At 41.7% G+C, this 27,249-nt stretch overlaps 1 protein-coding gene across 2 annotated transcripts; it reads right to left on the bottom strand.

Annotated features, from left to right (window-relative positions):
- Nucleotides 1-880: 880 nt before the first annotated feature.
- LOC124119574 (transmembrane protein 196-like) lies at nt 881-26,977 on the bottom strand. Of its 2 annotated transcripts, XM_046482130.2 has the most exons (4): nt 26,471-26,977; nt 25,306-25,867; nt 5,769-5,825; nt 881-2,660 (listed from the first exon to the last, which is right to left on the bottom strand). In XM_046482130.2, the coding sequence occupies exons 2-4, from the start codon at nt 25,456-25,458 to the stop codon at nt 2,325-2,327; spliced, it is 546 nt and encodes a 181-aa protein (XP_046338086.1). In that variant the 5' UTR covers nt 25,459-25,867; nt 26,471-26,977; the 3' UTR covers nt 881-2,324. The 2 variants fall into 2 exon arrangements, with proteins under 2 accessions (XP_046338086.1, XP_046338094.2); XM_046482138.2 differs by lacking the exons at nt 25,306-25,867; nt 26,471-26,977 and adding an exon at nt 6,066-6,383.
- Nucleotides 26,978-27,249: the final 272 nt, after the last annotated feature.

Genomic DNA, 27,249 nt, shown 5'->3' with positions numbered 1-27,249 from the left:
ATTCTGATACAGTCATACATCGTCCTTGACAGTTTGAACGTTCTTGTAAAGGAGTTTTGTTAATACGATCGCCATCGAATGTCCGGATTTGATCTCCGCTTGAGTCAAATATGTCATAGCGTTATTCGTGATGAGTCGGTGAGTGTGTTCGGGTCAACGCCGCTTGGAGGAATACCCAAAATGGCACAGACCATTTACATTAGCACCTGGTGAAACCCATCAGCACAGGTACGGTTCGGACTAATAGCCATTGTTGGTGTGTATCTTGGGTTCTAACCCTTGACCCATAAAATTGATGACCTGAATCAAAATGGAACACAGATGCGAAGGTATTCGTTTGACAAATTCGTGAATCTTATTGTGGACACAAGCACTGTGATGTATCGAACCGACGATGAAGATGACTACTTTCTTACACACCTGTTGGTGAGAAACCCACTTAACATACCTGGTGTCAAACATATATCACACTTATTTAGTTCATCAACACCTTGACAATCCACAAATATAGCTGAGGCATTTTTTTCAAAAGAAATTGTGAAGGGTCACACCAGGTTTGTGTAGTCGGCAGTAAACTAGATGACGTCACTCATTAACGTTGTGTTGTGTATTAATGCGCCACTACGATCATGAATGACAAAATATGCATCGATTCTATCTTAAATTGGTGCGAATTTAGAACTTTTAAGAAACAGATTACTGTACATTATGACTGTCAAATACCATTTTTCCTACGCACGTTAGTTACGTTTAGAAACGGTGTAAAATATATGGTATCTGACAGCACTCGTGCAGATTCGTTTGGCAAATTCGTGAATCTCCACTCAATCTCTTATCAATCATCCTCACACCCCTCTCTGGATTGACATAAAACAGAAAATAGCCTCTATACATTTTAATCATATCTCACTTCATACACGTTTGTTTCTTTTAAAATAGGTGACATAACGGGCTACGTTTTAACTAAAACTATATAACAACACAACAGTCGAGTGGCATGCCTCATGCACCAAATAACATATGAAACACGTGATCACGATTCACCAATCACATGCCACTTCACCCATCACATGGTGCAAGGATATCCCCATTGAAAAGAAGAAAAAATATTATATATGGTAAAATATCAAAGCTTTTCACCTCCTCAAATTCTGCGGTATTACCTGGCGTTGTGAATTGTCATGCTAAATTCAAAGACAAGAGAATAAAAGCACTGCATATATATTGATTACTTCGTGCAAAAAACGCATCTGCCAAAATACTATGATGTTTCATGACGATGTTTCCTACACATTACGAACTGTGACGTAATCTGCTTGAAATGAAACAGTTTCTGAACATGAAAGTGTGAATATCAATGAACAAAGCACACGAGAGTCCCAGCCATGCAAAGCACATGCTTAACGATTCCTATTGCAAATATTGCCTCTGAGCTTCGTAAGGTTCATGGATTATTGAGTGTTCAGAGTCTCACCGACCCCGCATGGACACGCAACGATGGTTGAATTGCTGTTTATAGAAGTTTCGACCACTCCCTTGTAATGTTATTATTTGGCAAATCAGGGAAATTTGGCACCTTTCCTAAAATCACAGGTCATAGTCTCTACTTGTATTGCATTTTTCTCCATTGCTTCTCTCCGAGACGGGTTATCTCCCCTTTGTTCTTATTACTGCTGGTGTCAGGACTGGATACTGGGAAGGATGGAGTCTCTGCTCGAGTTACCTCCCCCGAAGAGACTGACAGGCTCTGTGCAAATGTATCTCTGGGCGTTACCCAGGTCCCACAATCTCTGCGATGGTTCCTGTATGTTGGTCACATAGAACGGCGTGTGTATGTCACACGTTGTTTCGCCGCGCTGGTTCTCATAATTAGAGTCCGACTGACACTCCTTCACGATTTCTCGGATATCAAAAGGTGTCCTCTCTTTCTGCGTTCTATCGGCAGTTCTTGGAGACATAATGTCCAGTTCCACTCCCCCCTCCTCTAGAGGCTGTGAATTGGTCACGTGACCGGCCAGCGTCGTTGGGTTATCGTCACCGCCTCCCTCCCCCTCCTCATCTTCCCCATCCTCCTGTGTGGAAAACATACATATACAGCGACACTGGGAGATGCTGAGGAACACAGGGCACACAAGAAGCAGCAGCAGGAGCTTGACGGGAACGGACGGACTGACGTCACAGAAGTCTAACAGACACAACTTTTTCGGGACATGGAGGATGGGTGGTGACGTCATCACTAAAGGAAGAGGTCAGTGTTCTGTTGAACCGGGTGGCAGAGGCGAGGAGAGGCAGGGAGAGCGGTGCAGGAAGTGATGACGTAAAGCTCACACAGCGGTGACGTCTTCATTTTGAGTGAAGGGTCGGGTTACTACTACGATATCCTTTTGACCTAATACCTTAACATGGAACATGCCCTCTCGCCGTTTACACATCTCCTCCTTGGCAACCTTCGCTATACGGCAACTCAGGGCGCTGGAGATAAGGCACACTAGACACTCGGACCCCGCCGTTGCCAGGGCAACGAAGATGAGAATGTCCTTGTTCTCTTTCTGAAAGGTGTGTCCGTCCGTCGTGTGGTTGACCAGACCGAGTCTCAGCAGCTGGATGCTGACCACAGCCGTTACTAGGGAAACCACTGAGAAGGCAGTGAAGCACATTATCTGGAACAGATGGCACAGGTATTTCACAGGGATACAGTTTTTTGATTAACGCCACACTCAGCAATATTTCAGCATTATGACGGCGTCTGTAAATATTCGAGACATGCATCAACCACGTCAGATCCCGATTGCTGAAGTCCAATTATAATTCGGATCTTCACAGAGCCACCTCGATACAGGGTACATACATGGTACAGTGAGTGAGTGAGTCAGTCAGTTGGGTTTAACGCCGCTTTTAACAGTATTCCAGTTATATCGCGGCGTGTCAGCTTAATGTGGGAGGAAAGCCCGAAGTGATGCAGGCCTCCGACGTTTACCACTTCGGTGAAACCCACGAGCACGGGTATGGTGCTGACAAACCTAGAAACATAAACGGGGCGAACCGGGATTCAAACCAACAATCATAGTTTTTTTGCGTGCCCAAGAGACGCAACTCTGCACAGCGAATCGCGGCGCCTTAGACGACTGGGCCACCCGTGCCCCCACATATTTGGTACAATGTTGAAGATATGTGTATAAAGGGTGGCCTATTAAACACAGGTTCATGGTAGAGAATATAAAGTTATCCAATGTTACAGGGCATAGAGTGATGTCGTGGTACGCCGCACTGGACGATATCACGTAACAGAACATAGGGTGATGTATCTTTCTAAACAGTGAGTGATGTCATGTTATAGAATATAAGGAGGTATCATGTGGGTGATATCATGGTGTATAACACAGGGTGATGTCATGTCAAGACCTAGGGGATGTCATGGAATAGAACCGTGGATGATGTCATGATATAAAACATGGAACAGGGAAGTGGGTGATGTCATGGAACAGAGAAGTGGGTGATGTCATGGAACAGAGAAGTGGGTGATGTCATGGAACAGAGTAGTGGGATATCTCATGGAACAGAGCAGTGGGTGGTGTCATGGAACAGGACAGTGGGAGATGTCATGGAAGCGAGCAGTGGGTGACGTCATGGAACAGAGCGGTGGGAGATGTCATGAAACAGAGCACTGGCTGATGTAATGGAACAGAGCTGTTGGTGATGTAATGGAACAGAGCAGTTGGTGGCGACATGGAACAGAGCACTGGGTGATGTCATGGAACAGAGCACTAGGTGACGTCATGGAACAGAGCACTAGGTGACGTCATGGAACAGAGCACTAGGTGATGTCATGGAACAGAGCACTAGGTGATGTCATGGAACAGACACTAGGTGACGTCATGGAACAGAGCAGTGGGATGTGTCATGGAACAGAGCACTAGGTGACGTCAGGGAACAGAGCAGTGGGATATGTCATGGAACAGAGCACTAGGTGACGTCATGGAACAGAGCAGTGGGATATGTCATGGAACGGAGAAGTGGGTGATGTCATGGAACGGAGCAGTGGGAGATGTCATGGAACAGAGCCGTGGGTGATGTCATGGAAGGAAGCAGTGGGTGATGTTTTAGAACAGATCAGTAAGTGATTTCATAGAACGGAGCAGTGGGTGACGTCATGAAACAGAGCAGTGGATGGCGTCATGGTTCAGGATAGTGTGAATGATAACGTTGTACATATACATAACGGCTGGCGAAGCCAAATTAATAGCTTGAAAGGGGAGAGCTGGTTCATGTCATATGTAAAGTATATAACGAGACTACAGAACAAACGATACTGGGCATGCGGGCAGCAACGCGATGAGGTTTTGCAAGCGCGTCACGTCAGACGGCCGTTGAAGCGGTCACGTTGTTGCCTCGTGGTCGGTCTGGAGCAAAACCACTGACAGATCCTAATGGACAGCGCTTCTTTTAGAACCTACGGTGAACTCATAGAAAGAGCAAGCTGATGACATTAGCTTTTCAAAATGAGCTCTAAAGAGGTTTCAAATCTGGTTTTCCCGGAACACAAATCACTTGATGGCGATCTTTGGAATGTATCCAACGGACCATGTCGCCGCGGAAGAGGATTAACATGTCCACAGCGCCTGCTACCGCACCGCGTGATCGACAATCTGCCATTCTGTTATCCGTGTTAACAAAACCGAATAAGGTTATAAAACTTAATTAGGAAATCTTCACGAAATTCTGCACAATTAATTATCGCCACCAGATCGGCCTGCAGAGGGAGTAATCACGACCATTGTAACGAATTCACGGGAATTCCGACTATTCCACCGCTGCCACCAAAATAAATCCATAATTTTCGACTCCGCTTGTTTGCCTGCCGTAGCTACATCCCCCAACCCATTCTAATTTTATGGTGGTTCTGTCATTTGGTTTGATAAATTCGATTTATTTCCGTCATTTTATGAAAATTCTACAGCAGAAAATTGCCATCTTCTCGCATCATTTCTAGTGTTTTGCCCCTTTCAATGTGGCAGACGTGATTTATTGCCTATCAGTTCCTTTATAGTGGCAAACTTAGGAGGACTGTCTACGTAAATCAAATTCTTTCCACTGTAAAGTTAGTATCAGTTTGGTGTGTTGCTGTTGAGAAGTGCACCCTACAATAACGCTTATCAACATCAGCATTAATCCCTTGATGCACTGTCAGTTTTTCCAACCTTATTTTCCAATTCAGCACATTGTTATAATGGACAGGGTAAACCTGCGGTTTGGTATGCATTGTGGATGTGACCCAAGCAGACACGACTAACAAGCGTATTGACGCCACAGATTGAAGAGGAATTATTTGGAAGAGCGACAGAATTCTTCCCGATTCGTAGGCTACATAAGACAGTCAGTGCTCTGAGCAAACCACTGGTAACCTTGTCAGCGCTCGCAGCTTCAACCGCCAACGACATTTTCCAAAGGGATGAGCGTGTTCCTTTAATCATCAGTGTACGTACGCGAGTAACCTCATTAGGTTCGAGATGTTACTAAGATAGACTTGTTTGACGTAGGGACGAGATGAAGATAGATGAAAGCTAACACCGTACGATAGAAGAAGAATATCGTGTCTCCTTCATATATATTCTCTTCATGGGGAATATTTGTTGAATAAGGATATTTTTAACGTGGGAAATGCCCATTACGTTACTCACGTTATTTTCAGTTAAAGAGACAGGATGAAAAGGGAGAGTGGTATGACGTCACGCTGACGGGAAAAATCACGTTCCTGCATGTGTACTTACCACGTAAGATGACTTCTTTCTTGCGCACAGGACCCCAAGTGTGCCAGTTATGATAAACTGAAATAATGACAAAACAGATTATTTACTAATTCTCTAAATAAATACTAATAGTCAACGGAATACACGTTTTAAAAAACGTGACTTGACGTCACTGACGTAATGCGTAAGGAAATAGGTAAACGTCTTTGAAATGGAAACTAGGATGCAAATTTGTTTAATTAACTTCGAATCGAAGCAAATGTAGCAAGTTCTCGGTACCGTGAAATCAAAGAGGGCACTGCATGGATTAAAGCCAACCTTCGGTATCAGAGCGGGAGGTGACACGTCCAGGCGACCCTCCACCATGTCAGGGATACGCTAAATGAAGCATAGTTCAGAGGAATCTGCCACTGACCATTAAATACGAACGTATTGTGATATCTTGGTATTAGATAAGGTACGCATTATATTTTCACACAAAATTGTGAAAGTGCCGCGATTTCATAAATTAATCTATTACTGCACTGCACTTAACTCCACTCCACTCCGCTACCTTACACTACAATACTACACCGCATCACACTACACCGCACCGTATCGGAGAGCATAGCACAGTGCAGCACAGCACAGCACAGCACAGCAAACACAGCACAGCACAGCACAGCAACCAACGCAAAACACCAAAAAACTGTATAGCACTAAACTGCACTGCACTACGCTAAACTACATTGCAGATACAACAGCACATGCTGCTTTTACAACAATGAAGGAAAAAAAGAGAGCAACGTTTTGCAATTACCATGAAACGTGTTGCGTAATCACTAATCACCGAGTCAGGCAACAATAATAGCTACTGTAATGACTGATTTTCAATCAGTAAGCCTCCACTCAAGCAACGCCCGGAAATTAAATCCCCGAAGAACTAAAAGCAAACAAACCGACCTTTGCTGAGGTGAAGGGCGTTTTAGGAACGAATGTCAGGCTGACCCCCGCTGACCAACTTTCACATTGATTGTCATTTGGCGAAATTACAATTTACATATTATTTTTTAAGGTGGAACTAAGTGCTTTAAACATACATGTGCATGCATGCATATATGTGTGTGTGTGTGTGTGTGTGTGTGTGTGTGTGTGTGTGTGTGTGTGTGTGTGTGTGTCCAGACTAATGCCGTTTTTTATTGTATAGCCCACAGAGATACCATGCCGCAGTTTTACATGGCTACCCCACTCAGACACAGTATGCCGACAAGTCCTTGTATTATCCCCTTCATGACGATCGCCAGACAGGGTAACAACAAGTTTCATCTTTTAACGTCTTTTGGTCTGACGCGGCGGTGATCGACCCACCGACCTTCCGCCCTCTGGCAGACGCTCTACCACTAGGCCACGGAGGCCTTCGAAATAGATTTAGGACAACCTAGACGTTGAGCCTGGTTAAATAGAGAAACCTTAGTTGGTTGGTTGGTTTGTTGTTTAACGCCGCACTCAGCAATATTGCAACTATATGACGGCGGTCTGTAAATAATAGAGTCTGGACCAGACAATCCAGTGATCTATATCATGAGCATCGATCTACGAAATTGAGATACGGTAATATGCATCAACCAAGTCAGCGAGCCTGACCATCCGATCCCGTTAGTCGCCTTTTACGACAAGCATAGTCGCCTTTTACAGCAAGCATGGGTTGCTGAAGACCTATTCTACCTTAGTAAGTTACTAAATTGTAAAATCTTGGCATATTTGTGAAATGACGTTTCTATCAAGAGTGCTCCTTTATAATCATATAAGTAAGTTCATGTCGGGGTCCATTTGGAGTTATAGCGCCACTATAGGCACAGTCATGGCATGGGTTCGCATATTTGTTAGTCTGAAAATTAAATTAAATTCAAACGCAGTATAATGGTATACAGACCCAATACAATATACGGAAATAACGTATAATAATGCATCCTCGATAATCCTGCGTATTGTATCTTCATTCCATTGCTTCGTGTCGGAAGTGACGTCACCATCTCAATCTCTCAGCACAGAATATATTTCGCTCATGAGTGTAATTTGATTGGACGGCTATATTTAGCCTCATGTAATTTTGAATCAGTCTCCAAATAAATAACTGTTTCGAATAGGTCCAGGGTATTTATCATAACAGAATGGGGATAAAATAACCAGGATAATCGAGGATATCTTAACATGGAGTTTCCAGTCAACAGTCAAATAACCAAGACTTCATCAATATTAAGTACATTTCATGGTAGCCTAAACGAATTCTCTACAAGCCTTATCAATGTAACTTTAAAAAGAAGTCATGGCATTTTGGTTAATGATTTACTGATTGGGTGGCAGTCATGTCCGTGGGGTCCAATTATTTCTTCTGTGAATAAGCTGGGGATTGATTTCAGCTCACCGAAACAGGAGGCTTTTCATCTAAAATAGTTTGAAGGATTCGGAAAATTGCAGAATATAGACTAAAGTATATTGAGGTAAAAGTTAGTTTCTATCAAGTAATTGTCACAGTACTGACAAAATGAAATAAAGAATAGAACGACGAGTAAATAGAGAAAAATGTGAGGACTGAAGACAGTTGGTTTAACATTAGAAAATGATAAGGTTTCTTGTGTGCGTATCCTAAGAAACCTATAAGTGTATCCTACCCTACCGATTAAGACACGTTATTGATTGAGAGAAAGAAAAAAATATGAAATGAATTTATATAGTAGCAATATTTTAAAGATTTTTTTTCAGATTAAGATGAAGTATGCTGACATAAAAAATAATTAAGGTAGATGATCTAACATAAAAAAGAAACATCCAACATGAGCGTTTGTAAGCCTGCTATGTAATATATACTATGTGCATACTGAGTACGACCTTATGAAATTGTTTTGCAACCAATGTCTCTGATCTGTTAAAATGTATGACTTTGTCTGAAGAGATAAAACCGTCATGTTCTTCGTGCCCTTTTGATCAAAGAAATATTATGGTTCTCCATCATCAGTTGTTTGCCCACATGCCTGACACTAGCATTTCTAGCTAACGATGGCGGACAACACAATATTACCGGCAGATATTAATAATTTGCCCACATTTCACGACCGGGTTTAGGATATTGACAAGCTCTCAGCCGGATGATTGTAAATCATGAACATTACATGCCGTAATATCGGCGGCTTCCACTGAATAAACATACTTCAGACTCGTTATCGACTCAATACCAAAACGAGGCAGTGTCAGCTTTTCACCTTGTCTCACCCTCATCATCGCGAAGAGTCGACTTAATTAAGTGAGTTTCGGTCAGCAGCGCTCCAGATGAGACGTATACGTGACATTAACCGCGTAGGTGACGTCAGCCAGTAAGAAGCCCAGGACTCTAAGGGCAATCCTGATTGGATGAACAAAGGTGAAGGTCACTTAGGATGAATCTTGACGTGTGGTGTTAAGGGATGGGGGAGAGGTGTTAAATTCACGCCAGAACTGTAATGAGGGGCTAATTTCGGGATGACTTGACGCGTCATATAGACGATGAATCCCAATTGTTGCTCTAAGTAATGAAAAATTCACGCATCAGTGAGAATTGCAATACTCGCTGTTTAGTTTCATCTTTGCCATATATGTGCTCTTTAAAATACCATTCTACACTTTATTATTCTTTTAGCACTTTCGAAGAAAACGCTAATTAGATACTTATCAATTCTCCATGCATGGTATTCCAGAACTTTCAAGGTAAATGCTAGTTCTCTACAAATTAAAAAAAACAAACTACGTTTAGTTTTAAACTAGTTTTCTTAAGAATACTCTCTAGTCATTATAAGTAACTTGAATTGAATGTTTTAATGTAGGATCACGACTGTTGTTGTTTAACGCAGCAATCAGCAACATTCCAGATATATCACGTCTGTCTTTAACATATGTATCAGGCAAACTAGTGATTTACATTATAAACCCTACCGCGCTGCCGGAGTACGAGGACAAATTACCATCCAAGTCACATACCAAGAGTGAGTGAGTTGTGTTTAACGCCACATAAGACACTATTCCAGTTATATCACGGCGTGTCAGCTTAATGTGGGAGGAAAGCCCGAAGTGGTGCAGGTCTCTAACGTTTTTCACTTTGGTGAAAGCCACGAGCACGGGTATGGTGCTGACATGGTGCTAGAAACATAATCGGAACCAACAATCCTAGGTTTCGGGCGTGCCCAAGGAGCTCCCCTAACCAGACCGACTAGATCCGTTTACTTGCTCCGTACGACATGAACAGAGTTTAATAAGAGGCGTGTGTAATATAAAATGTGAGATTGAATATGTGTACGTTTTTTTAAGATAACTGAGGAAACATTTCAGCTGGGATAGTATTTATAAGTTTGCAGTAGTGTCGTGGAAAAAGCATTTGACGTTTCATTAATAAGTGCATTCTAGTGCAATACTCGTGTCAACGGCTTTGTATGTACATAAATGTATACCTAGCTGCGCAATACCTCACGTCGTTCCCGACCATGACAACATTGAATGTATCCGCGTTGCAACCTATTCAAATGGACTGGTTCCTGGAACTATTTGCCCTGCGTTACGTTTAGTCGTATTCGTTTTGAGATCTATTTGTATAGTGGAAGGTCAGTTTGGGATCCCATTTTTGTTTTTTCATCCTTCTTTTAGTTTAGTTTAGAACAATGTCATATTTTGATATACCAGTGATACCACTAAGTGAGTGAGTGAGTTGGGTTTAACGCCGCTTTTAACAGTATTCCAGTTATATGACAGCGTGTCAGCTTAATGTGGGAGGAAAGCCTGAAGTGATGCAGGTCTCAGACGTTTACCACTTCGGTGAAACCCACGAGCACGGGTATGGTGCTGACAAACCTAGAAACATAATTTGGGGCGAACCGGGATTCGAACCCACAATCATAGGTTTCTGGCGTGCCCAAGGGACGCAACTCTGCACAGCGAATCACGGCGCCTTAGACGACTAGGCCACCCGTGCCCCCGATACTACTAAGTAAATTCAATCTGTAGTAAATAAGCCTTATTAACTACAGACTGAATTTACGTTATCGTCTTGACACATGCGATCACCATTGTCATGGAGGATAAAGTAATTATTTCGCATCCGTATTACCAAAATAGCACATGGTGCTCATTGGGACGCAGGTGTAAGACTTTGAAAGCTCGGGTGATATTAATGAGCTGTATATTATGCCGACACAAGAGGAACTCTGATTTGAACCAATAACCAGTGGGTCGACACAACGATTCACAACGTGCTGTGGTGGAACTTCTCTCATGGTGGTTTAGTTGACCCTGACAAACAAGTTAGTTCTGATGCTGACAAACACGGTAGTTCTGATGTTGACAAACAAGTCAGTTCTGTAGTTGACAAACAAGTTAGTTCTGATGTTGACAAAAAAGTTAGTTCTGATGCTGACAAACAGGTTAGTTCTGATGTTGACAAACAAGTTAGTTCTGATGTTGACAAACAGTCAGTTCTGATCTTGACAAAAAAGTTAGTTCTGATGCTGACAAACAATTTAGTTCTGATGTTGACAAACAAGTCAGTTTTGATGTTGACAAACAAGTCAGTTCTGATGTTGACAAACAATTTAGTTCTGATGCTGACAAACAAGTTAGTTCTGATGTTGACAAACAAGTTAGTTCTGATGTTGACAAACAATTTAGTTCTGATGCTGCCAAACAAGTCAGTTCTGATGTTGACAAACAATTTAGTTCTGATGTTGACAAACAAGTTAGTTCTGATGTTGACAAACAAGTTAGTTCTGATGTTGACAAACAATTTAGTTCTGATGCTGACAAACAAGTTAGTTCTGATGTTGACAAACAAGTTAGTTCGGATGTTGACAAACAATTTAGTTCTGATGCTGCCAAACAAGTCAGTTCTGATGTTGACAAACAATTTAGTTCTGATGCTGCCAAACAAGTTAGTTCTGATGTTGACAAACACGGTAGTTCTGATGCTGACAAACAATTTAGTTCTGATGCTGACAAACAAGTTAGTTCAGATGCTGCCAAACAAGTCAGTTCTGATGTTGACAAACAAGTTAGTTCTGATGCTGACAAACAAGTCAGTTCTGATGTTGACAAACAAGTCAGTTCTGGTGTTGACAAACAATTTAGTTCTGATGCTGACAAACAAGTTAGTTCGGATGTTGACAAACAAGTTAGTTCGGATGTTGACAAACAATTTAGTTCTGATGCTGACAAACAAGTTAGTTCTGATGTTGACAAACAAGTTAGTTCGGATGTTGACAAACAAGTTAGTTCTGATGCTGACAAACACGGTAGTTCTGATGCTGACAAACAATTTAGTTCTGATGCTGCCAAACAAGTTAGTTCTGATGCTGACAAACAAATTTATTACGATGCTGGGAGTCAAGTTAGTTTTGCTGCTGATAAACGGGTTACTTCTGATGCTGGAAAAAAATAGTTCTGGTACATGCGAACAAAATAGTTCTGATACTAACAAATACGTTCAGATGAAAAGAACACTAAAAGTAAATCTTCAGATAATTTAGTTCGCTAAGCAGATTTTCCATTATCAAATAACTCATGGTGAAACGTTTTCCCTACTACATATATTAAAGTGGCATCATTTATTATCTCCTATTAATTGGGCAACTGAAAAATGGCCATTGTCGGCGATAATAACGGGATTAATTTTGCACGAGCAACGTGAAATTTCACAGTGACGGAGAGTTCTCCCTGTTTTATAACATCAGATATACACTGTGTCAAAATCAGTGTCAACTGTCTTCACAAGAATCACGCTCTCATTAATCCCCTGTCTCCAGACGACTGAAAGATGTTCTTTGAGAGCCAGCACAGTGTATGAAATTCAATATACACCGCTATAGAACAGGCGGTATTGATATTCGGCCGTCTGAGTGATTGCCTGTGCATACTGCCTCTCACACTGACATACTGTTCAGCGTAGTAATATCATCCCAGAGTAGAAAGTGGCCACTTCACTCAGAGCTTTATATGTTCCTACGCTGTTCAATTTAAGCCAGTATTTGAAGCCAGTCGCAATGGCGAAAGGTCAACAAATGACGTTGATTTATAGCAGCAGGGAGCCATGACCTGACCTTGACACTGCAGTCTTGACCGCTCGTGTTATTTCGCGATGCACTTTAAGGAATGATCATAGATAATTATCTGCGTTAACAATGATGCAAGAAACTTGGACGTGGTTCATTCGATTTATACACGAGATGGTACACACTGTGAAAGGATGTTTTCTTCACCGCATCCCCTCCCCAGCAACATACAACTTGACGCAAACTATTCCACTATGACACTTTACGGGCTTCAGCAACCCATGCTTGTTGTAAGAGGCGATTAGCGGGATCGGATGGTAAGATTTACTGACTTGGTTGATGAATGTCATCGTATCCCAACTGTGTAGATCGATGCTCACAATGTCCATCACTTGATTGTCTGGTCAAGAAACCCGATTATTCACAGCCGTCATATATCAGGACAATTGTTGAGTGCGACGTTAAACAACAAACAAACAAAACGTTTCTGATGTGTTTATGAATCACTATCACAACAAGTTTCTTGCCCCACCGGTGGCACGTGTCACAAACACGTGCAAAGGCAAGGCAAGTCATCTAAACACATAGCACCAATAGAAATAGGGAACTGCATCATACATCGTCTTTGTCACTGATCAAATTTGGACATATCCTGATCATGTCTGCATAAAATATTTTGACCAGAACTAACATCAGGGTGTCAATTTCCCTAATCACCTGGGATTTTTTCATAAAAAAAAGAGAAAGAAACTGACCCCGAAAATTTCTGAAGAAAATATTTATGCTACAGACTGTTTAAAAAAAGTTTTAAATAATATTCTATCTCGTTTTGTAGCTGTAGCTGAACAATATCTTATCTCAAAGCAAATTCTCAGGCTCCTACCCCGCCTCCCACCTCGCCCCGCCCCGAAACCGCAGACTAAGTCTTGGCACCAGGTGTCCAGGAGACAAAGGGTTCGGCACACTATCATCTATTAGTAGACTACTCTGAAGCACACCGGGGTTATATCCGCCTTCAGTCAAGCAGTTACATTTTGACATTTCGTTTGATCTCTACATTTCTAAAACATATTCCAGCATATTCTTTACCAATAATCACTGTGTGATCTTTGACGGCATTCTGACAGCGCGTCACATAATGATGACGTCAGCACATCACCAGACACTTTGTTGTTACCGTTTGATCCGGATAACAGATCCAACATCGGTCTTTGCTTTTGAAGTTCCATATTAAAAATGACATCGGTTGATATATGCATATCCTGCTCTCTGGAACTGGGCGAACGTGACCTTTGCGAATAACATTTCAGAAGGCCACTCTTTGTCATCTTAGACAATGACGTTTTCTTCTACACACTTTTTTATTTGTACTTCCGAGCAGGTATCCTAGGCCGACCACAGTCTGCAACAATATTGTTCCTTTCATGTAGATTTCATTTCATGTATCAACGAAGCGGTAATAATACGCTCACGTGTACTGTTTAATGGCAATGGATTTCAAAGTTTGAAAGACAGTCATGAGTCACCTTTCGTAAACGGTCCTCTTTAAGAATCCTATTTCAAGCTATTCCACTATATTAATAATCCTTTAAAACGCCAGACGGCATAAAACATATTTATGCATTAAAAAGAGCAAGATTGGTTCTGCCTTATATTGGCGAGGCCACCTCATGAACTACGCATGCTGGGACCAACACTCTCGTAAGAATCCAAACTGATGTTTTTATTGTATTTTTTATTCAGGATGTGGTTACTTTTATTAAAATCCTATACACATGAACCCTTAACAGGAATAATTGCGTTTATTCCGTATGCTGTTTTGTATTTTTGACATTTATTCCTGACATGGTGTCGCCGATTTCATTCCTCCAAATAACTGAGAGCTTGGGTTATGTGGTCTAAATCGCCAAAATTCACAGTAGACAGTTGCGTCCCTTAGTTGTGCCAGGATCTGCCGGTAATCACAGATTCGACTCGATTATGATCAACGTCTCTTTTCATTCCACATTAAAGTGGCCCCCATGGAAATTTTGGGTTAGAATTGGTCCTGACGGTTTGGATCGATGCTCACAATATCAATCAGTAGATTGTCTGGTCCAGTTTGGATAATTTGCAGAATGCTTATGCTTAATAAACAGACACCAACAGTGACTGACCCTATGAGGTGAACAACAAATGCTTGTTCAGACAATATTTCCTTTTCTGGGCGATTGAATGGCAGGAATCAAATGTACGTACGATTTGAAAGTATTGCTCAAAGCCTACAATGCACAACGACTCGGAATGGAAAGTCAACAAAATCAATCTTAATGTCTCTTCGAAATATTCTAGGCATCTGCATACCAAATTATATAATAGTCTAATTGCATATAATTCGCATTTGATTATGCCAGCGCAATGCGATTCCAGTAAAATTCAAATTAAGCAGTAACGAAGAGCCATAATACGAATCCCTTTTCAAACTATCCTTGCGCTGTGAGCAACGTATATGGTGCTTTTGCATTACTGTCGTGTTTCATTCTCTGAAAACGTTTTGCGTGAGAGATTATATATAGATTGTACCCTTTAAATATTAAGTGTCTTTGAAGAAAAGATTCAATATGAATCAAACCGCCATCTTGATTCCAGAAACAGGAAAAGCTGAACCTGGATAGCCTTGCCTTGGGGGTCGTCGAGCCAAGCAAACTTCAGAAAGGGTCCAGTGAACAAAATAAATATTTGCGTCAAATGATATAATCTATTCGAGCTAAGCAAGGCAGTTTGAATCATGATTCGCTTCAGGAGGTTAAAGGTTAGAATCAGCCGGGTGATCAATAAGCCTTGGAAAAGCGGCTGACTATTTTTTTGGGTGAAAAAATCTATGAGAAATATAAAGCAGGATAACGAGAGATACACAGAATCGATATACTCATCCAGAAAACCTAGCAGCCATAACGACTGGGGTAATTAATCTACTTTTTGGGTGTAGATTGATACGGCGAAACCGACTTAAATAAAACACAATATGGCTCGACAAGTTTACGCAGTGGTATTGTAAAACAGCGTGTAGTCAGCTAATACCGAGACATGGTTTGATCGGAAATTTAACCGTTTACGTTACACTCGAGGTTAGTAATAGTCGGCACACATTGGTCTAAGCGGTTGCACATTCATGGCTATTGTGAAGGATGAGTTACTGCTATTTGATTTAATTAGTGCAATGTGAGAGTATTTTATGTACACTCTAACGTTTTATTGAACTGCAACAAACATGTTTATGACCACAGGTAATGGAGGCATATTGGTTTTATGAGATATGTGTTTGGTTTTCTATCGGAAAAGAGACGTCAAAACCTGTCTGAAGAGGATGCAGAATAATTTTATTATGACCAAATCATTCTTAAGGGGCTTTACTTACTTGCCACTTATGGCACTGTGTAGTGAATGCGTGAACACACTAATGTTTTACGCCGTGTTTAGTTTTATTCAAGCAATGTCTCGGAAATAGGCTCCATTGTACCCTTGTGGTTTAGTCGAGAGAGTGTGAGTGAGTGAGTTTGGTTTTACGCCGCTTTTAGCAATATTTCAGCAATATCACGGCGGGGGACACCAGAAATGGGCTTCACACATTGTACCCATGTCGGGAATCGAAACCGGGTCTTCGGCGTGACGAGCGAACACTTTAACCACAAGGCTACCCGACCGCTCCTGGTTTAATCGAACCCCTGTGGACGAGCGAACACATTAACGACCAAGCTATCCCACCGCCCCTGAAAGTGTAGAGCGCCAGTTTTCAGATGTTGAGATATATTTTACCCTATGTTTGTTATTATGTGGTTTTTTATCATTCGCATCAATACATCCCATTCTTTTCTTTTCGCGAACACCTGATGTCATCAGTTATTTTCAGTGATCTATTCATTTAATTTTTACGCTGTTTTGCTTTTTACGCACAATGGAATCAGTTTCAGCAGAAAATCGAGACTGGTTATTATCTAGCGTTGACGTTTTAGGTTCAAAACAGTGTACCCTTTCAACGCCATGTTTGCTTTAGACGAAAGATTGTGTTTTGTCTCTTACTGACGTCATAATATGAAAGGAGAACTTTTCTCCCAAGACTTACAAACTTGGGTGTTAAAATAGATCCATCAGCTGCTATTGTCACAGAGATGAGCCTCTAGCGGTGGTTACTTAAGAGAGAACGACTCTGCATTGTACAGAAAATACGAAACTGTGCTCAAGGCAACAATCTGACAAGTTTTATGTAATTTCCGGAGCTGTCAATGTGAATACCAACCAACCAAAAATAAAACAGGATTGCAGGGAGAAAATCTTACGGGGAAATTTGAATAGAATCAGTTCTTTGAGCACAACGGGGAAAAAACACGATGTAATTCGCTTCCTGTCGAGTTCATATAGAATTTTAAAGCCATTGTCGATCGCATTGCAAGATCTGTAAATTGGAAGAACTTTTCTAGTCGTAATAAAGTGTTAAAGTTTACACCTAATTTAAAACTATTGCGCCGAAGGGGATGCATGCCATTTCAAAAGAGAATTATTTTGTAGAAATAAGATCACAAGGTTGTTGGTAACTGTTATACTTTTTGCCTTGAAGAAATTTTAAAAGGACGCATGTGCATTCACTAAAACACTCAAATGCAATTTCTTGAAGATAAAAAAGTAAGTACAGTTGGATATCCACTTTTATTACTTATAGTAAATAGTCTCGCTTAAGGTTATTCGAAACGTACCTTAATTAGGTATTTACGGCTAAATTTTCCTTCACATATTTTTTTCTTTTCTCAGAGGTCCTTGGTTATGGATATTTTGATTATCCGCCAATTCCGCGGTTGCCCCACGGGGATCGCTGAATACGACAGTTAACGGCCTATGATAGGCAATCTGATCGTAAATCACAGCAACATCCTTCCAGTTCGCAGATCTGAATTGGCTCAAAAAGTTTGGTGACTGGTAAAGGATTGAGGGTATAATGAACGATAATGACCACTAGTTGTGCACAGAATAGTATTTGTGTTAATGAGAAGTAGTTGTGGAGAGATTACAACGTCTGCTCAGGATATGAAGTGAGATGTTTTCGTCTCTGTCTAGCCCCGGGATAGTTCCACTCACTTTCGAATTCCACCAAACGTTTACCTGAATTTCTGACCGTTGTTTAAAACGTTCAAACAATGAAGCAGTAAATTGTCCGAAATTTGATCTTGTCTAACTTTGAGAGGGAATAAATAGCCAGCTGTAAAGTTTTGCAGTTTATCTGAATTGTTCTGGAATATTGGCAACATTTGATGCATCCGATTACACATTAAAATGTGAATCACTGGATGTGGAGAGTATAAAAGCTATCATCACATGGCAGTGATAACCCCAAATTGAAATACACATGAAGAACACGTGACACATACTATTGGGCATACCCTATACTTCATACAAAGGGCAACGTGTGTTACAGACCCTATATGGCCCAGCATCTGCGAAATTTCTCTCACAGACCCACTGAAGCCTTTAAATATTTCTCTCACGCTGACCAACAGAAGCCATGAAATATTTTACTCTCGCTGACCATAACGAAGCCATGAAATATTTCTCTCGCGCTGACCAACTGAAGCCATGAATATTTCTCTCACGCTGACCAACAGAAGCCATGAATATTTCTCTCACGCTGACCAACTGAAGCCATGAAATATTTCTCTAAGACTGGCCAACTGAAGCCATGAAATATTTCTCTCAGAATGGCCAACTGAAGCCATGAAATATTTCTCTCAGACTGGCCAACTGCAGCACTGAAATAGTTCTCTCACGCTGACCAATTGAATCACTGAAATATTGCACCCACATTGATCAACATAAGCCATGAAATATTTCTCTCACACTGGCCAACTGAAGCCATGAAATATTTCTCTCACTGACCAACTGAAGCCATAAAATATTTCTCACACTGATCAACAGAAGCCATGAAATATTTATATACTGCTGATCATCAGAAGCCATCAACTATTTCTCTCAAGCTGATCAACAGAAGCCCTGAAAAATATATAATGATAATCAACAGATGCCCTAAAATATTCCACTCACACTAACCAACAGGAGCCCTGAAATACTTCTCTCATACAGAACAGAAGCCCTAAAATATTTTTTTCACACAGGCTAAAATATGCCCTAAAAAGGTTTCTCTAACCCTGACCAACAGAAGCCCCGGGCTATTGCCCCAAAATCGACCAACATAAGCCTTGAAAGCGCTGTCTAACACTAAGACGGGGCCTGCAGTAATTGTTATATATACATGTATATTATAGAACGCGTACTATTTGGCATACTCAATTTTTAATACAAAAGTACATATGCTGTTTGCCCTATGTAACCCCAAGGATCTGCATTACTAATGGCGAGTAAACATTCGACAGAAGCCCTGGGATATTTATCTAACACTAACAAATAGAAGCCCTGAGTATTTGGCGAACACGCGGTGTCATTACTGCTTTTCAGTGATCCATTCATATACTGTTCACAGCTACAGCTGATTTGCCTTTTGCGCCCAAAGTAATCTGTTTCGGCGGATAATTGAGACTGGTTGTTCTCTGAAGTTGACGTTTAAGCTCATATTTAACCCAGACTGCGAAGGCCGTGAAAAATGTCTCTTACACTAACAAACAGAAGACTTGTTATATTTCTCTCACACCGACCAACAGAAGCTCTGAATTATCTCTCTAAATCTGATCAATATATAAAATAATTTGAATACATGTATTGCGAAAACAGCGTCCGGCATTGTCATTGCAGTGCTCAAAGGAAGCCGTGAAACATTGTCAACGAAGTGCTTTTCAGTTAAACAAAATACATCGATGTATTCATTCCCGACGTCCTTGCTTGTAAATGTCACTACTTAACAAGAGAATCATCACTTTCCCGCTTATAACCCTTACCCCGTTCTTTGAAACCCTGGTAAAACCAAGCTTAACACTAATACTGATTGATGTATAGGCACTGTGAAGAACTCGTCGACAGTTGTCGGGATAACACTACCATGTCAACACCAGAGTGATGGAGTGTTTTCTTCATTTCTTCTTGTCTCATGCCAGCAGCCACACGCCCTATTAGACTTGATGCCAGTAATAGACTTTCGCTTATCTGCATCCCATGAACTGCAGTCGGGGTATGTCCTGAGTTGAACAAGGAACATTAGCATCGTAATGGGAACAGTTCGGGAAGGCTGATTTGATTCCAATCATTGAATTTAACCTCGGCGAATGTGGTGTAATTTTAAGTTGAATGAGGGATCGCACGTGTACCTAAAGTCTCAAATACACCACGAACGTGAAGGCATAGGAATATCCTCATAAAAAGTTGTGATGTTTTAGTCATGTTATACGGGAAATATGTGGACAAAGATAAAGTGATCGTATATTGCCAATTTTGTCCATTTTCATCAGCAGAAAGTACATAGTCTGATGCCTACAGAAATATGCTGCCTGGTTGTGTACTTGGTTCAAAAGCAGCGTGTAAGCCTGTGAAACATTGAACATGCTCAGTGTTGGAGTGAGTGAGTGAGTTGGGTTTAACGCCGCATTTAACTGTATATATTTATATCGCGGCGTGTCAGCTTAATGCCCGAAGTGGTGCAGGTATCAGACGTTTACCACTTCGGTGAAACCCACGAGCACGGGTATGGTGCTGACAAACCTAGAAACATAATCGGGGCGAAACCGGGATTCGAACCCACAATCATAGGTTTCTGGTGTGCCAACTCTGCAGAGCGAATCGCTAACAAACTCATGATTTATAACAACATTGAATAAATGGAAATAAGGCTTGGGAAATAAAAAAACAATGCTCAAAAAATTCATAAGATCGTATTGGATTAATGGGTTTTAAAAGAAGTAAGGTAAATTTCAGAGATAAAAACTGGCTTCGTTTGGGGAGATATTTCCCTCCTTTCTGCTTTATGATAACCGGTGCTGACAGATCATGGTTTCATAATCTACTTCAAAGTTATATTTTTACTTTGTGTAGCGTTTTTGTCCAGACTTTCGCGAGGCATTGTCTAAATTTAAGAATATAGCAGGATGCACTCAATGGTTCCGTCCTCCCGGCTCCAGGCAGGTTGGAAGAAGGACTCAATCATCTGGTATTGATTTGGGAGCCCACGTCATTATTATTTAAAATAACTTTGTAATAGAATTGATCCAAAGTTGCATGTTCCAAACAGGATTTTCCTTGACATCGCTCGTCTTTGTTGAAGGCCAAGTCCGTAGTGCACGCAACATTGTACTTCAATCAATTAAATATGAATCATAGTCATGTCTCCCACTCTTAGAAATATGCATTGACATAATTGTAGTATGTATGACATTTTCGGAACATTTATATTTATACTAAGCAAAAAACACCGCAACAGATAGTGTTGCCGACATCCCCCCCAAAATAGTACCAAACATGAATGGGTCATTTCTGCATAGAATGGGATTAATTTATGTGGAAAGGATGAAGTACTGCAGAAATGTGGTGAAAAGACGGAAAAAACGCCAAAAACACAACCACGTGAGAGCCTGGCGCCGACACATACCAACGTGACATGCACGTGCAACATTACTTGTTGGGCTATAAAAACGTTGTGTTTTTATTTGCATGCTATCACAAACTTACGGCATAAGAGAACAGCGAAAACATGCCACGACTGACGAAAGCCGAACGCAACAACGCCATCGTCTCGAACAGGAGAATGACATTCGGCTGTTGCCAGGGTTTTCCACGTAGCGCCCAAAACCATTACAGACTGTGGAACCGTTCTCAGACACTTGACCACGTAACACTACTAGAGCACAGGACAGACTGTTACGGTTACGTCACTGATGTGAAAGAACCACCACGGCCACCTCTACAACAACGACAATACCAGGATTGCGTAGGATATCACCCCAGACAGTGAGGAACCGTCCACGCGCTGTAGGTATCGAGGTATCATTTTAACGGACCTGCATCATCGGCTGCGACGTCAATGGTGTCAAGGTCACAGAGTATGGCCACAACTGCGAGTGAGACAGATTTGGTTTAGTGACGAGTCATGTTTTAGGCTTTGCCGGACAGATGGCAGACGTCGTGTTTACAGGCGTCGCGGGGAACGTCTTGCACGAAACTGCATACAGGAAGTGGACATATGTGGTGGTGGTAGTGTGATGATGTGGGCAGATATCTCCTGCACTGGTAGAACAGACTTGGTGCAAGTACTGGGGAATTTAACGGCACAACGTTACACGGATGACATTCTTCGGCCACACGTCCTTCCCATAATGAAACAAGCGAACGTAATTTTCCAACAAGACAACGCCCGAAACCACACAGCAAGACTGACAACAGGCTTTTTCAGGAGTCACAACATCCAGGTCCTGCCATGGCCCTCCAGGTCTCCAGATTAAAACTCAGTCGAGCATTTATGGGATGCACTGGATCAACGAGCACGTCAGCAACAACAACAAAACCTCCGACAGCTGGCACAAGCACTGTACACAGAGTGGGTGAACATTACCCAGGCCACAATTCGGCATCTGATTGCTTCCATGAGACGACGATGCCAGTCAGTTTTGGACTCTAATGGTGGTCATACAAGGTATTGAGAACAGATGACCTTCATCTAGAAAATCTACTGTTCCATGTGTGCCATATGGAACCAGGGTCAATGACAATGATGTGTGCTAATTACTAAAATTATTTATATGGTATTAAAATATACATGTAAAATCATTTTTGCACTTTCTTTGCAGAGTATATATTCACGTGAAAGTCAATAATTACATTGAGATTATTTTAGAAAAGACACATATCATGTGATAAGTAAGCAATGGCGGACGTATAGAGCTAGGGTAATTTACCACATGCGGATGTTAAATATGAAGCTTAAATGTTAAGAACCACCTAAGAGATACGACGATCCCAGTCTCTCAGCTCCCTTGGGAGTATGCCTCCTTTCCAGTACACATATTCTAGCAGTCTCTCATCTCCTTGGGGGCGGTCGGGTAGCCAAGTGGTTAAAGCGTTAGCTCGTCACGCCGAAGACCCGGGTTCGATTCCCGACATGGGTACAATGTGTGAAGCCCATTTCTGGTGTCCCCCGCCGTGATATTGCTGGAATATTGCTAAAAGCGGCGTAAAACCATACTCACTCACTCACTCACTCATCTCCTTGGGGAGTAAACCTCTACGCCAGTAAACATTTTCAAGCACTCTCATCTCCCTTGGGATTATACCTCGCTGTCAGTATAGGAACTGTAGCAGTTTCGCTCAACTCCCTGGGGAGTAAACCTTCCTATCAATAACATACTTTTGCATTCTCTCTCCATATACATTTTTTTATTTCATCCACACAAACAAATTCACTTTCATATAATTGTTTTCGGCAAAGTCCTTGAAGAAATAAGTCAATTTCTTTTCAAGTCCCGATGCAGTGAAAAGCTTGATACGTTAATGACGGATTTTATCGAGCTCGTGATCTAAATAATACAAGAGAGGGTGCAGTTTCAAGTCTCCGCTTCATCAGTTGGACGAGCTACACCTCATCGTCTGATTCTCACTGCCCAGCTCTTAGACAGTTTCACATATTGATCACAGGTCTATAGTGGTGCACACACTTGTGTATTTCGAAATGACATTGAAGGCTGACACGCCGTGGCCTCTAATGGGGTTAGAATCTTCAAATGTAATTTCATAGAATCTGGTATGAGACTTAAACATGCTGTCCATTATAAATTGCTATTGGTGGCGTTCATTCTCGATCAGGGCTAGTTATTGTGAAAGTCTAGGTCTCACCAGGGTTAGCGCAAGGAATGTGACCCTAAAAATCGGAAACAGTGAGTGTGTGAATATGGTTTTGCGCCGCTTTTAGCAATATTCCAGCAACATCACGGCGGGGGTCACCAGAAATGGGCTTCACATAGTATACCCATGTCCCCATACCCCTGAACCCTTAGCAGAGCAGTTTGTCGTAATTTTTATCGCCCCAAACAAATTTATCTGGAAATCTTTCCCCGTTTATTTACATTCGTAATTAGACCGCCTCCGTCGTCTAGTGGTAGAGCGTCCGCCAGGAGAGCGGAAGATCCGGGGTTCGATCCCCGACCGCGTCATACTAAAAGACGTTAAAAGATGGTACTTGTTGTTACCCTGTCTGGCACTCGGCATTAAGGGGCTAAAACAAGGACTGGTCGGCTCGGAGTCAGTATACTGTATACTGGGGCATTGATGTTAAACTGCTGCATGGTATATCAGTGCTAGCACTATAAATCGGCATTAGTTCGGACTAGTACAAGCAGCCACACAATCACACACACGTACATGCACGTCGCTATATGAGTGCAATAATCTTGGACGCGACGTTAAACCCCAATTTCACCTCACTACATTCGTAATTAAGAACGCGTTCACACATATTAGTACACGTATCGTACATGTTTTGGCCGCAAGCGTTAATCTTGTTGTGCGAACCAACTGTGAAACCAGTATATAGAAAAATGCTATCATGGCGAAGGGTAAATTTAATGTATATATTTTTAATAATAGTGTATAATCGGCACGCCAGGTACTAAAACACACACTGTAAAGTACCCTGATATATAAAAGTGGGGCGGTAGGGTAGCCTGGCGGTTAAAGCGTTCGCCTGTCAGGCCGAAGGTCCATGTTCAATGCTCCTAATGGCTACGACGTGTAATGGCCGTTTCTGGTGTCTCCTGATGTGAGACATAAAATATACTCTCACTCACTTGAAAGTGGTACCCGTTAAACAATGACCTTTCAGCTGTTGCACAACAGAATATTGTATAAGCATAAATACGTTTTGTTTTAGTACATTCGGTCTGCTTGTTCACAAAGACCTTTGTCCTTGGCCTTCGTCCTTGACCGTGGATAAAGCGTGATTATGTCTACCAAACCCCCGGGGCCCCACAAGTAGCGGCACGCGACAATACACACGCGATGCTGTACGTATTACTGTGTACAGAACACGGTGTTATTTCTTTCCACTTCTTATCATGCCAATGTACAGAAGAATCACAGATGAAGTGACAGTTTTCTAAAACTATCACACTCACAAATCATAATATCTCAAAGATGACGCTATAGGTCTCAGAAAAGGGGATTTACTACTGTGTCCAATCCCTAACACTTTACATCATGGTCTGTCATTCTCTGGCCTGTTGGACTAAGCAAGGGGGCACAAGTCAATTGCCGGAGATGAATTTCTGTGAAACTGTTGCAACAGTTAACGTTTCTTTCGTGATCGTAAGGATTAAATTCAACACTAGTGTCAGTAGTGTTGCAATAGATGTAACTGACATAGAACACAAAAGATACACAATAGGTATATCCCGTGCAACTTTCATGCTGGACAAAGGATATATGACATATCCAACTTTTGATTTCTTAAGGTACAAAGGATATAAGGTAGATATATCCAGTGCAACTTTAAATTTCATGCTGAACAAAGGATGCACGATAGATATATCCTTTTAAAAAGTTTTAAAAAATCTACTCACAAATCCCCCGCTCCATATGGGCGATACACTGTGGGCAAGCCACACCTCTGCCTTGATGCTGGATATGACACCGACGACAACGCTAAGTAACCCGAAGAAGGCGTGGAAGCCGGAGACGATGTAGACGGCGGTTACTACCAGTCGGATCATCATGGAGAGGGAGTGGCGCAACAGGTGGGGCAACAGGTGGTGCTGTGGGTTGATGCTCAGGGGAACAATGAGCTGATGACTTCTTCTGCGTTTCTTCAGTTCTTGCCTCTGAACCTTAATTCTTCCAATTGAACTGTTTACGTGATTAATATAAGTCGGTTCTATAATGTTCTATAATTTAATGATTCCTTAATCAGTGATGAACAAACGTTGAAGCAGACAGACGGACACGTTAGCTGCCTTTCAATTGACACGCATTGGTTCCATGCAGAGAGCAAAGAAAGCCGTCTTCAAGTTTTACATCGACGTCGCGGTAGTAGATGTGTTTAACAGTGACGTCTGCTCCTCGTCGTCTGCTGTAGGAAATGGCGGGAAAGAGAGGCAGTGGCAGGAACGAGATGCTGTGTAAATACTGCAAATACAGAGGCATTCCTTCAATATCGACCCCTCACATTTACCATTCAGAATCAGAGAAGCGTAAGATAGGACTGAAAGTATTTTGGACGATTTTGTTCGTCGACTTTGGTTTCAAAATCAAATTTAAGGCTATGGTAATAATTGAGCTGGCGCTAGGAGCATTGGTAGATTTTCTTAACAACAAAAGTAGAAATTGCTCTGCTAGCGAAAGTGTTTTCTTTTGATGCGGGATAAATATTCTTCCCTCACGCACCAGCGAGATTCGATCCCTGTCGCACCAGGGCAAATGTGATTGTCTGTAAATGAAGTCGGCATTATCGACATCCTGGAACTCCAACTGAGTTGAATGGTTGGAAGTCAGGATTTAGTGGACGTTCAATAGAAGTTAATAACGGCATTGCGTGTGTCTCCTGCTGAATTTACCAGCATGCTCACCGAAACAACATAATAATTGCCTCAAAACATTTATTTTTTTTTTTTTTGGTGTAAAATAGCAATTGACAGAGATTGTAAAATTCAAAGGGATGGGAATCTGTAGTAAGGTGTATCAATATTATATCGATATCAGATCTGTATGTTGATAAGATAGTAAACAAACCTGCACGAGAATAGGTCGTCTATTAGAGTCGTCAGCTTCTGTTTCAAGGCCTCTGTCCTGCTGAGCGTGGTTGAGTGAGCAGTACCTGATGGCCAACGACGGAACTGTGACTGACAAGCGTCGAATGAAGCTTCCACGTTAATAGGACATAGCCTAAACAAGTCAGGGGTCACTCTCGCAACCAACTGGTATCACGGGAGGAAGACCGTCCGCCATACTCCTTCTTCGATCCCGCGCATGCTCAGTCAGTCAATCGATCGATCGGATGCAAAGCTGGTCGGAGCGAGGAAGAGTTATTGATCTGCAGAATTTGCTGGAGGATGCCTGCATCAAGATCGCCACAAATAGAATTTCATTTCAATAGAATCTCTCCTTTCAATGCTTTTGTTTCCGTTCACCGATGATTCCCGATCTCAGATTCGGCCAATGTCGGAAAAATGTGACGGATTGCAAAAGGCCGGGGTTGTTAACACATATGTCTGTCCGGAAACCCTGATAGTTCAGACCCTGATAGATTTCCAGCTATTTTAAGAAATAAAAAAAATGAGAATTCTTCAAGCAGCGACCCTGAAGAAACAGCCAGCTCACCACGTCAAATATCGGTTTTGATTATTGGGTTTCCGTCTATTTAACCGCTCTACTGTGCTAAAGAAGGACACATCTCTCCCTTTTAACGCAAGCGAGACTTTTTTGTGTCTGTCAAAATATTTGATGTGGAGGGGTAAACGGGATTACTGGCTCGGCTGGTCTGGCTCTTTAATCATCAGCGGAGACTAACT

Source organism: Haliotis rufescens, unplaced genomic scaffold, assembly GCF_023055435.1.
Source record: "Haliotis rufescens isolate VD_foot unplaced genomic scaffold, xgHalRufe1.0.p SCAF_3, whole genome shotgun sequence".
In the NCBI taxonomy this organism is placed as follows: domain Eukaryota; kingdom Metazoa; phylum Mollusca; class Gastropoda; order Lepetellida; family Haliotidae; genus Haliotis; species Haliotis rufescens.
Note: the sequence above shows the minus strand (reverse complement) of the source record. Positions and strands in the feature narration are given on the sequence as shown.